The 13,255-nt window shown below is 39.5% G+C and overlaps 1 protein-coding gene across 1 annotated transcript in view; it reads left to right on the forward strand.

The window, feature by feature from the left end:
• Positions 1 to 1,791: 1,791 nt before the first annotated feature.
• Positions 1,792 to 13,255, forward strand: part of EOGT (EGF domain specific O-linked N-acetylglucosamine transferase) — a 30,615-nt gene continuing 19,151 nt past the window's right edge. Inside the window, 6 exon segments of the mRNA NM_001009187.1 lie at positions 1,792 to 2,001; positions 3,150 to 3,250; positions 3,890 to 3,998; positions 6,300 to 6,394; positions 6,747 to 6,851; positions 10,969 to 11,075. Coding sequence (NP_001009187.1) covers positions 1,792 to 2,001; positions 3,150 to 3,250; positions 3,890 to 3,998; positions 6,300 to 6,394; positions 6,747 to 6,851; positions 10,969 to 11,075 — 727 coding nt within the window.

Genomic DNA, 13,255 nt, shown 5'->3' on the forward strand with positions numbered 1-13,255 from the left:
CCACCCAGGTGCCCTGATACGTATTTTAACATTTTGTAGAATTACTGTCAACTCGCTGTTGGGTGAAAATCCTAACTAAAAAGTCTTAATTCAGGTCACCTTTACAACAGGTAACGATATACTCTTTAGAGCCATGAATGAGAGAAACAACTATATTTACCACTCTAGAGGGGAAAAGGATTCCTTTTCAGTATCCACACTCTTTTGTTATGAAACCTTGACCTTGGGACTTTAGGCTAGATTGAAAGTAGCAGTTTGTTTCTAAAGGCCCCATCTTCATTACCCATAGTCACTGAAGGCTGATTCTGAAAGCTGGTTTTTCCAACATGCCTCAGTGACTGCAGATCTTGCTGGGGACTAGCTAATGTGTAATATGGTCCTATCATTCAGTGGGGAGGGCACCTTTTTTTTCTTTTTTTTTTCTTTTTTTTGTCATAGAGCAAATTATACCACTAAAATGAACTAAGAATGGGACAATTATTGTCTAGGATACATAGGACAATTCTAGTCCATGAGATTTAATCCTTATGAGGTAAGTTAGATGTGCAATAAGGTCCATAATGGTTATTATCTCTTTTCACATTGCTAAGGCAGGATGGGGACAGGTTAATGGCACACTCTCTTAAGTTTTCTAAGTTGTAGTTACTGTTATTATAGATCGTTATTATACCCCCTAGGAGGTAAGCGTCACAAAGATAAGGAGTTTTAGACTGCACATTCATTGCTGCATCCTCAGTACTTAGAACAGTACCTGGCACATAGTAGGAACCTGTATAAGATTGTGATTATTATTATTTTTTTAAGTAGATTCCATGCCCAGTGTGGAGCCTGTGCAGCGCTTGAACTCATGAGTCTGAGATCAAGACCCAAGCTAAGTTTAAGAGTAAAACGCTTAACCAATTGAGCCACCCAGGTGCCCCATGATTATTAGTTTTTATTCAGCAGATATACATATGCTCAGAACTATTGTACTTTCTTTTCTTCTTTCTCCCTGGCATGATTTCCCTGCTCCTCATCACTCAGGTCTCAGCTCAAATAGTATTTAGCAACTTCTTCTTTCCCCCATCATCCCAAGTCGTTTTAAACATTTACTCACTAAACACTTATATAACATTTAATGTGCCAGGTACATCTAAGCGTTTTACCAAGATTTATTTCACAACAGCCCTATGAGAAAGGTTTATTATTATTTCGATTTTACAGAGAAAAGCTAAAGCACAGAGAGGTTAACTAGCTCAAAATCATATAGTTGGGAAACTGTAGCTAGATTCAAACCCAGGTGGTCTAGCTTCAGAGTTCATGTACTGAACCACCATGTTTTATTGCCTATCATATTACCTACTTTATTTCTGGCATCAGTAATAAGTAGGGTTACATTCAGGCCTTCGTCACATTTTTATAAATAAAGTCTTATTAGAACACAATCACCTCCATTCTTTAGGATAGGCTGTGGCTGTTTTCATGGCAAAGGTACTACTGAGTAGTTGCCACTGAGATTGTATGGCCTCCAGAACCAAAAATATTCACTCTCTGGCTCTTGACTGAAAAAGTTTGAAAAAGGTTTAAGTTCCATCAGAGCAGGGGCCTGGTTTTGTTCACCTCCTGTGTACATAGCTTCTAACAGTGCCTGGGGCAGAGCAGTGCGCAATAAATACGTGTTGAACCAAGGAGCTTTACTCCGTGGTGTAGCAAGGTTCTGTGCCTTCATACTGACCCCTTGACCCCTTTGACTTTTAAAAGATAGTCTTAACAATAACCTTTCTAGTTTGATCTCTAGGTTTGGAGGTTGCTATGTTAAAGTTGCTTGTCCTTGGAGTATTGCTTCACGATGTTTCACTGAGTGGCCAAGATGAGGCTCCTCCCAAGGCCGATGGCATTCCAGGCGAACCTCTGTTTAACTATGCCAGTATCCGCTTGCCCGAGGAGCACATTCCCTTCTTTTTGCACAATAATAGGCATATTGCCACGGTCTGTAAGAAAGACTCACATTGTCCTTATAAGGTAGGTGTTAGTTTTTCTCCTCTTATTTATTTTTAAAAGGATGTTGGTTCTGCTTTACCACCTGAACTTGAAGGTATCATTCTGTAAGGTAGCTATAAGACCTTGTTTGCGTGTTTGCATTTCGTCTAGTGCTTGTAAGTGCCGAAACTTTGCTTAAAATTATATTCCAACCCCTTCACAAGAATGAGATTTAAAATCTGAATCGTGAATAAAATTTAAAATCTAAATCACTAATGAAATAGTCACCCAATACTATTTGTATACACTGTAAACAAAGCGAATTAGACTTTATCCAGACAAGAATGTCTAATTAAAAGTAACTAGAGAATTTCCCACCTCTTTTTTTTTCTCCTCTCAACTGGCCTTGAGAGGGTCTCTTAGCATTTAATTTCGGTAATAACACCTCCGCCTCTGTCTCCACATAATTATGACTGTTACTATGGCCTTCCTTCTGTTTTAGAGTTGTTGGAAACGCCTCAAATTGGAGCCCATTAAGATGTCTCACGAGGTCTCAGAGATCAAAGCTGGGCCTTGTGAGACACTTCCTTTCCCATGGTGCTGGCTCAGGAAGCATATGGAGAAGCAAACCTGGGAACCAGACCAATGTTGCTTCTGAGCCTTACAGAAGAGCAGCTTAGGTTCCCTGGCCAGCAGCCTCTGTTGTGTCCCCTCAGGGCTGCAGAGCTAGCCCATCTTGTGGCCTTTCTGTTGATCTTTATTGATGAGTCAAGCTGATCCATTTAATTTATCTGTGATTCTTTTGATTATAGAAATTCCATTTTATGTGACTTTTTTAGGAACTGATTTAAGAATCACTTTGCTCACTGAGAAAGGCAGTTTCATTATGCTCCTTTGGGAAATTCCAATTCAAGTGGTCTTTGGTAGTGTAGGGAAAGCCTGTGCTTTTCGTTGGGGCACTGACTTGGTGGCAGAGGCGTGATGATTAAGGATCATTGTTGTTAGATCTTTGAGACTATTATTCTTAAGGTTTATTCTAATCCTTTTAATTACATGAATGTGTATTAGAAGATGTAAGAGCGAAAGTTCTATGAAGATTTGTTTTTTTGCATGGAAAAATCTGAAGAATCATCTCTAACGGTCAGAAGAAGGGAGACCTTCTGTCTAAATGTACATGTTTTATGTTCTAGAAACACTTAGAGAATCTGAAATACTGCTGGGGTTATGAGAAATCCTGCAAACCAGAATTCAGGTTTGGTTACCCTGTTTGCACCTACATCGACATGGGATGGTAAGCTTCTAGGCGGAATCCTCCCCTTTACATCATCTTTCTTTGCAGTATATGATGATGCCCCACCTCGTAGCTAGACTCTTTTGGCTTTAGATAATATTTCCTTTAGATATTAATTTGCTTACACAGTCATGAATTCAAGTTGACCTACCTCCCCACCCTTCTCCCACCCTGTACAGGAATATCTCTTATTTCCTCTGCCAGAGAGAGAAAACAATATGGATCACCAGAAAGTATTTCCCCTCAACAACCACTAAAAAGAGAACTTGATGCTTTCTTCTTGATTGTGGAGGGGAGTGTGAAATGTAATTAGTATTTCCAATACATGTGAGATTAGTGGAGTAAAGAAAATACAGTAATTAGTAGCTCATTTTCTCTCATTTTCTTCAGTTCCAGATAACCCTAATGTCATACATTTCTGTTGTGTATTTTTAGTGTAAGGAAGTAAGTCTGTGAATAACTTATTTTGGTAACTTCACGTAGCAAGGGAGTTATAGGGAGATTATGACTGTTAAAAAAAATTAATGTCAGACTTCTGGCAGTTTAACCTTTAGGAAGAAATTCAAGGCTCAGAAAAGGTTAAAAAAAGAGAGAGGGAGAGAGAAAGAAAAATCAAGGAATCTTTTTGACTGTGAATAGGACAGATACCCTTGAATCAGCCCAGGACATATTCTGGAAACAAGCTGACTTTGGATATGCAGGAGAGCGCCTGGAGGAGCTGCATGTTCTCTGCCAGCCTGAGGAACCGGTGGGTATTTATCTTCAAATGCTCCTAGTGTTTAGATTGTTGTGTAAAAACAAAATAAATGGTTCCATGAGAGGGATCCTTATTCCTGTATATATTGGCTTAGACTTTTATTTAACATTCTAAAAGAAGTTGTTCTATTTCATTTGGAAGCCTTGTCCTCACTTTCACACATATAGGATGGTCATATTTTGAAGCAGTTAAAATATTACCAGGTTTAGAATTCCACCCCCCAACATTACGCTAAAGAAGGTAAACTGATAAATTGCATCTTTCCAAATTCCCTCACAAGTAGTTCGGGACAGATGATACGCCCCCTCCCTCTATACTGCTCTGTTTGTTTAGGACTTTACAGTTTGCAAAAAGTCTATCTGTATGTAAGCTAGCTTGATTTTCACAGGCCTTATAGCAGAGAGACAGGGTAGGTATTACTGATGCCACTTGGCCACAGAGGACAACAAGGTCCTCAGAGAGGTCAAGCGACTTCTCCAGAACCACAGAGCTAATAAACAGGTAGACTTGTCATCTCGAAATCAGATACAGTTCTTTTTCTGTGAGGCTTCCAACCGCAGTACCTTGCGCTCAGTGGGTAAGCCAAACATGCTCCATGAGTCAGTTTTGTGTAGTCGAGACAAGAGCAGGCTCCGCGCTGTAGGGTTCAAAACCTGATTCTTAGAGTACCCAACCCTTCTATGTTTCAATTTCCTTTTCTTTCAGGCTATGCCTATATCATAGCTTGTGCTAGAGAGGAAATGAGATTCTGCTTATAAAAATGCTCAGTGCGAGACCCGGCTCCCAGCAAAGGGCTCAGTTAGTTTTCAAAGGTCTGTGGGGTTGTGAGCACTTACTATTAAAGGTGTCTTATCTGTCAAGGTTCTTGAGCTCTGGCCTCTTGGAGGCAGTCTAGAAAATTTAAAAAAAAAGTTTCTTAATCTACTTTCATTAAGAAACTAAATATATGCTCTGTAGTGCTTTAAAATTTTTTAAAAATTTTATTTATTTATTCATGAGAGACACAGAGAGAGGCAGAGACACAGACAGGGAGAAGCAGGCTCCCTGCGGGGAGCCTGAAGTCATGACCCCGGGATCATGACCTAAGCCAAAGGCAGATAGATGCTCAACCACTGAGCCCCTTGGGGATCCCTCTGTAGAGCTTTTAGGGGTATCATATAATAAACCTGAAGCAGTTGTAGGCAAGTGGATGAATCCCATAGGAGGGAGGGGTGGTTTTAACCTGCACTGCTGCAGGATGCCCTTAACATACATTGGTTTTTGTGTGTCGCGTACTCTGGCCAGAGTCCACCTGTTCCTGTGGAAGGGGCAAGGGGAAAGCCACAACCCCACCTCACACACCTCATCCCTGACAATATGTAGGATCTTTCCTGGCCAAGATCTACTGTGATATATTTTGTGCAATCAGCATGATCCCTTACCAACTACTGATTCCAGAACCCCATGTGGGTTAAGGTTAAGGCTTCGCATTCATTGGGAATTATGGCAAAACAAAAAAAAAAAATGGCATTTAAATCTATAAATAAAATCCAGAGCAGATAAAAGTTTTTGAAACTGTCCCTATTTTGGCACAAGCCAGACTGGTAAAAAGAGAAACAGGCTCTGGTAGTTGACTCTTAAGCTCTTTTATATCAGTGATTTAAAAAACATCGCCCTCTTATTGCTGCTGAGACAGGGACTCCCAGAAGTTTTATGGTCTGTAGAAAGCACCTCATATTAAAATTGGCAGACTGCCCTTCCAGCCTTCATTTTAGCGTCTGTTATGTGTGCATTATTCTCTGTTTCATTTGGCTTGACTTTGAAAAAGGCTTTTTTCGCATAGCTACAAGGGTAGTATGGCTTTGAGAGTTTTTTTTTTTTTTTTTTTTTTTTTTTTTTATAAAGAGGACTAAACTGAAAACACGCATAAAGCCTTAAAGTTTGAGATGATATAAATAGAACATTTGGGCATTCTTTGTAGTAATCTAAAAGTGAGCATGCACACTGGCAAAACTAGGCTTGACCAGAGTCTGCTGGGAGGGGAAAAAAAATCCATCCACAGATGCTGCCTTTCAGAAGTGATTCTTCCTTATGAATCACTGAACTCTACCTCTGAAAGTAATAACACATTATATGTTAACTAATTGAATTTAAATAAAATTAAATTTAAAAAAAAGAGATGCTATTCTCATCACGTTGTGTGGTTTCAGCCTGACAGTGTACATGCTGTTACTTTGTCTGGTGAGTCTGAGAGTGTCCTCAAAATATTGGTACCTGACATTATTTTTCTCTTTTTTCTCTACTTCAATTCAGCATGACTCAAGCCTTCTGTGTTCCCGTTATCTCCAGTACTGCAGAGCAGCCAATCTCTATCTTGATTTAAGAAACATCAAGAGAAACCATGACAGGTACATAAGTGGTTGATGTTTAAACCTAATGGAAATTCTGAAATATTTCCAGGTCCGGGGTTATTGCCTTGGATTTGCTTCATGATAATATAGCAATGAGGTTGGGGAACGGGTGGAGGATGGAAGACCTAGTCAGGCCACAGGGTGATCATTGCAAATTTGGGTTTGGGTCCATTGGGTTTCTGTACCATTCTACTACTTTCATGTATGCTTGAAACGTTCTATTATAATAGAGTTAAAATTATAATGACACACTGATTTTGGAAATTGGTAAACCACCTTAGTTCCATCCCATGTGCTTAAGTAGTGATGACATTTTTCAAACTCAGCTTAATTTTTGGTCATCCACCAGATTTAAGGAAGATTTTTTCCAGAGTGGCGAAATTGGAGGACACTGCACACTTGACACTCAGACGTTGCTGTCTGAAGGTCAGCGCAAAAGCCCTCTGCAGTCTTGGTAAGATTATTTTTTTTTATAAATATGTTTCTAAAATATTTGCTTTTGTTTCTGACACTTACAGACTTTGAAAGGGATTTTTTTTTTTTTAAGATTATATTGATTTATTCATGATAGACGTAGAGAGAAAGAGAGAGGCAGAGACACAGGCAGAGGGAGAAGCAGGCTCCATGCCGGGAGCCCGACGCGGGACTCAATCCCGGGACTCCAGGATTGTGCCCTGGGCCAAAGGCAGGCGCTAAACTGCTGAGCCACCCAGGGATCCCCTGAAAGGGATTTTTGAATGGAAAATGTTACTTCTTTTGTGGAGAATTTGGCTACAGAATGAATCTATCAGCTGTATATGAATTAAATATATGTTTATAAAATATTAGGAAGTATGATCTAGGATTTACTGATTACTAATGAAAGAAAAAAATCAAAAATGAATTTTTCTTAAGTCCTCATAATTTTACATGTGTTTGAGGAACACATTTTTTAAAGAAATACACATTTAGGGGTGCCTGGTTACTCGGTTAAATATCTGCCTTTGGCTTGGGTCATGATCTTAGGGTCTTGAGATCAAGCCCCCCGTTAGCTCCACTGGAACCCCAGGCTCCTCTTCAAAGTTGTAAACCCTACTTTGACTTTCAACACCTCTGATCAGCTTTTTGAACTTTATATAAATTGGGGGACGTATTTTGATTTTCAACATTTTTTTTCCTTTTCTTTTTTCGACATTTTTAATAGTAAACTAGTTCTGTGGTCTGACTTGTTATCTCTAGAAATTAAGAAATTAGGATATTTAAAAAAAACTTTTTTATTTTAAAATAATTTTAGACTTACAGAAGTTTAAAAATAATACAAGGAGTTGCTGTTGTAACCCTTCCCCCAGCTTCCTCTAATGATGACATCTTACGTAACCATAGCACAATGATCAAAACCAGGAAACTGACATTGGTACGGCATTATTAACTAAACACATTGGAATTTGACCAGTGTTTATATGCACTTTTAAAATTTTTTTATTTTTGATACATAATTCTGTGAAATTTATATCACATGTCCAAGTGCATGCAACTCCTGCCACAATTAGGATACAGAACTGTTGTGTCATCAGAAAGAACATGCTACCCCTTTATTTGAAGCTGAGCACTCAGTTCCAACCTGTGTGTCAGGTTTTCCACATACCACCAAGCAATTCTCCAACAGCTGAGTGTCCTACAATTCAACTCAGTTTTGCCACCATCTACCCAGAGACAGCATCAGATCCCACAGGTTAAGGGCTCAGTCCCAGAATTTGGACCCCAGTTGTAAGCCGAGGTGGTCACCTGTGCTTCCAACCAATTGGATGTAGATTGAGTTAGATTAATTTGCAAGCATGGCTCAAATAACTTTGAGACACATTTTACTTACTAGCCTACTGGTTTAATATAGAAGGATACAGCTCAGAGCCAACCAGATGGAAGAGATACATAGAACAAAGTATGGGGAAGGGATGCAGAGCTTCCGTGCCCTCTTCAGGCACCCCATTTCCCCCGTATCTCCATGTCTTCCCCAACCCAGAAGCCCTCTGAGCCTTCTCCTTTTCTTTTTCTTGTTTTGTTTTATCTTTTGGGTTTTTTTTTTTAGGATTTTACTTATTTATTCATAAGAGACAGAGAGAAGCAGAGACATAGGTGGAGGGAGAAGCAGTCTCCCCGGGGTGAGCCTGATGCAGCACTTGATCCCAGGACCCCAGGACCATGACCTGAACCAAAGGAAGCCACTCAACCACTAAGCCACCCAAGTGCCATCCTTTCTAGTTTTTATGGAGGCTTCATTACATAGGCCAGTGATTGATTAAGTCGTTGGATATTGGCAATTGATTCCAGCCCATCTTTATTCCCCTATGGTGTGGGGGAAGAATGAATGAACGCTCCAACCCTATTGTATCCCATGTTTTGTTCTCCTAGAAGCCAGCACCCAATCTTAGGGAGGTCTGAAAGTACCTCGGTAGCACCGTTCTGGCTTTTGTCACTTGGAAATTCCAAGGATTTTGGAACTCTGTGTAGAGGGAATGGGAATGAATACCAAATATGTATATACCATATTATAAATGACAATATCACAGGTCACATAGGATACTCTTATGTAATGTTCATTTTTTGAGGTCAAATATTCATGCTAATAAGTAAATTCTTCAGGATAATAATCTACTATACGTTTCTATGGCATTTGTATTCCACTATGCAGTATCTTCCCTAACTCATGTTAAAAATCAAAATTCAGGGGAGCTCTGGGTGGCTCAGTGGTTTAGCGCCTGCCTTTGGTCCAGGGTGTGACCCTGGAGTCCTGGGATTGAGTCCCACATCGGGCTCCCTGCATGGAGCCTGCTTCACCCTCTGCCTGTGTCTCTGCTTCTCTCTCTCTCTCTCTCTCTGTCTGACTTTCATGAATAAATAAAATCTTTAAAAAAATCAAAATTCAGCTGAGTAACTTTGAAATATAGTTGGCTCTATTTAACGATTCATGAATTGGGCAGCATCCCATCTAGCAAAAAGAGAGGAGTTCCAAGGAGCTGTATAAAATGGAAGGTTTTTCTAGGCAGAAGGGGGTAGATCACCTCATTTCTATAGGGGGATAGACAGGGTCTGTGTGGCAGATGACCTCATTAGTGCTGAAAATTATAGACTGATTAAGAATACATTCGAAGAGAAGGTTGAAACTGTAATTAGGGTAGGCATTAAGCCTTGGTTTGGTGACATGGACTTAACACAAGTGACTCCATCTTGAGCCTTTTGTTTCTTTTTAACACTTAATAGAGTTTTGAAGTAGAAGTCCTCCATTCTAGTGGGCCTTTTGATTCTTAGTACATTTCGGTATCTGATTCCAAAAGGTTAGAAGTTCCCTAAGGTGTATTTATATTAGTTATTTATTGCCATGTAACAAATTACTCCAAAATATAAGCTAGGGTATATTTTTATTTATTATCTGTTTGATAACAAATTACTACAAAATTTAACAGCTTAAGACAACACATTTTATGAGTTCATGAAGTTTCTGATGGTCAGGATTTGAAGGCAGCTTAGCTGCCTGGTTCTGGCCTATGATGTCTCATGAGGTTGACGTTCAGCTATTGACAAGGGCTGTAGCTATCTCTAGGCTCAACTCGGCCTAGAGGTTCTGCTTCTAGGCTCACTCATGGTCTAAGTTTCAGTTTGTCTCTGTCTGTTGGCTAGAGGTGTCATCTTTTTGCCATGTGGGCCTCTCTTTTAGTGCTACCCATAGCATGGCAGCTGAGTTCCCTGAAAGAGAGGACCCAAGTGTGCCTACAAGAGACCAAACACATGCCCTAGGATGGAGGCTTTGGTCTTTGTATACCCAAATCTCAAAAATCACATACCATCATTTCTGCTATATTCTCTTCCTTAAAAGTGAATCACTAAGTCCAGCCCGAACTTAAGGGGAGGGCATTAATCTCTACCTCTTAAAGGGAGAAGTATCAAAGGATTTGTGGACATATTTTGAAGCCACTACAATATTTCAGCATGGTTCATATTTAAAAGGATTTATTTGATATTAGTTTACATCAGTTGTGGTCTCAAAGGTGAAGGGTTACAAACAATCTTTGGGTTAACTCTAAATATCTCTTGGCACATGCTTGCGATTGTCTTCTTTTATAAGGAAGAAAACTGTGCCATGTGGTATCCAAAGATATTTTCTGAGAAAAAAGACTTTACTTTCTTCTGGGAAGCTTAGCTGTGTGCTGTCTTTCTGAGGCACTCAATAATTTTTGGAATGCCATCTGTCTCAGCATCCAAGAAGGCTATCACAAGATCACAGGACGCCTTTTTGAATCTTCCCACTTTACTGGTAGATTATTTAGCCAATTCAATGTGTAAATTTCTTCTTGTCTAGAAAATTCCCAGTTTATCTTGCACCTGAGGCTGAAATTTGAAGTTATTTTTGTTCTTTATATCAGCATTAAAATTTGTATCAAGTTATATAAGTATTAGTATGTTGGAGAAGTTCCACATCTTCATAAGAGTATATACTAGAAAGAAAACCCCCATAATGAGCAGATCCTAAGTTACAGTGTTGCAGTCTGATGTTCAAGAGGACCCCTTTGAAACCATTTCCCAATTCATTATTCCAGGTTTGCTGAGCTGCAGAGCTATACTGAGCTCAACTTCAGGCCTATAGAAGATGCTAAATGTGACGTTGTTATTGAAAAACCAACCTACTTCATGAAACTGGATGCAGGTGAGAAGTTAAATGTGTCTGTTACTTATTTATTGGTGAATGAGGCTTTGTTCCTTTTTTGACATGTGTATGTAGTAATTTCCTGTGACTTTCTGGGAGTCTGTGGGACATAAGTAGCGGGTTTGGGTTTTGCTTTCTTCTCTGAAGAAGTGAGCTGGTTTGAACTTCCCATTATATAATACGTTTGGTATTTTAGAGGAAACCTGCACGTTTGTATCACATGACTCACTCAGAATCAAAAGATGAACGAAAAAGATACATGGACACCTTCTGGAACTAAATTTGCCCCATCTGATTTCTCTAATCACTTGATTTGTGTTGTGCTTCATTAGAAAAAATTTAAAAGTAAAAACTATGTGTATACTTGTGGGTAGAAAAGGAATGCCCACTGAGCTCTTCTGGCAAACTTTCTAAAACCGTTTCCCTGACTGAAGTGAACTTAAAATTCCTCTGGAAGTCAGTACTGCAGTATATACTTGGGGGGATAAAAAAGAAGTTAAATTTAGAATTATTTTCCCATTTCTACTTAGAGCTTCTGACTGTCAGCTTGCAAGTGCAGCTTTAACTCTATGAACCAGTTGCCCTGGAGAGGGGAAATGTGGGCCAGGCCACATTCTGTGTCTCATTATGAGAGGTGAAGATAACTGCCACACTACATCAAAATGCACGAGAGGCTGGGCTTCCAGTGAAATACAGAGAGCTCTCTGTCACGAATGTTTCAGAATTACTATAATTTATTGATTATATCTTTAGTGTGCTCTGCCTCCTGAAACTGTAATTCTTATATAACAAAGTATTAGGTTCAGAAATCAGACAAGTTGAGGTTTTTGAACTAAGAGTGAGCAAGAATGCTGTGTTCAAGGTCCTGACTCATTTTTTAAATATGCAAATTAAAAAGGAGCCAAGCAAATGCTGTGATCTGCCTGCAAAAGAGGTAGATGCGTGGGAGTTGTTAAATGGGTTGTGGTACTCAAGCAGCTAAGTATGTAAAATGGGAATAATAGGTGAGTGTAGACCTGGGCTGTTTCTTTCCTTTATTCGAAATTCTGCTTTTTTCTTCTGACTTACACCCTCATCCCGTTTCCCTTTCCACATTGACTCTTAACCATGAGAGAATGAGGTTTAACAGAACACAGACTTATTTAGGGGCACATTTCTTGAGCACGGAACCTGCATTTTCTCCCTCCTTGAAAAATCCTTGTACCACTGAGCACCAGTCTGGGCTCCGTTCCTCAGTCCACGTTACGAACTTGCTGGATGACACATGAGAGAGTGTGCTCACCCTGAAATAAGGATGTGTTGTCACAGAACTTTCTTTTTCTCATGAATTTGAAAATATGCTCTTTGCCAAATGGTTCTGAATGATTAAAGGAGTGTCTCCAAATATTCATCTGAGATACCAGTTTAAAAGAATTTTCTTCCCTTTTTTCTTTCTGTTCCACTGAGGTGTAATTGACCTGCAGCCCTGTATAACTTGAAGGTGTATACAGCATAATGACCTGACTTACAGAAACTGAGAATGTTTTACTCTTATTTTCAGGCGTAGAACATTCTTACTCACTGTGGGAGTGAAGTCAGAATATGTTGTGATTTCTGCTTTTGAGAGTCACTGTTTTTCATTCAGTCAACATTTTCTGTCTTTCTTATTTATTTATTTATTTATTTATTTATTTATTTATTTATTTATTTTCTGTCTTTCAAATACATGTTTCACATTGTCAGTTCTTGAAATTTCATGCCACTTAGATATACATATTGCCAGGTTGGACGCTGGGTCCTGCATACTTAAGTCGAAAGAGTGCATGTTTGGTTTCTTTAGACTGACGGACTTACCAACTTAGAAATAGTTGCACCCACACTCCCCTTGCCCCTGTTTGAGCCAGCAGGATCCAGGTCGTCTTCATTACGGTTTCACTGTGTGCCATGCACGGGGCCGGGTGCTTTTAGGTGCAGTACATGATCTTTGGATGTCTCCTAACAAAGCTGGCACCTAAGTTAAGGATTGCCTCTTTCCGGTAGAGAAGCTAAAGCTTAAGCACTTTACCAACTCATCTGAGAATGTTGCTCATGAATGGCTGAGCTGGATTCAGCCCGGTGCTTCTGATTCCAAGGTTCATGCTCTTTCAATTAGAACATGAGACACTGAGCCCTTTTAAATGATACTTGGCTAATATTTTCCT

This window comes from Canis lupus, chromosome 20 (genome assembly GCF_011100685.1).
Source record: "Canis lupus familiaris isolate Mischka breed German Shepherd chromosome 20, alternate assembly UU_Cfam_GSD_1.0, whole genome shotgun sequence".
Taxonomy (NCBI): domain Eukaryota; kingdom Metazoa; phylum Chordata; class Mammalia; order Carnivora; family Canidae; genus Canis; species Canis lupus.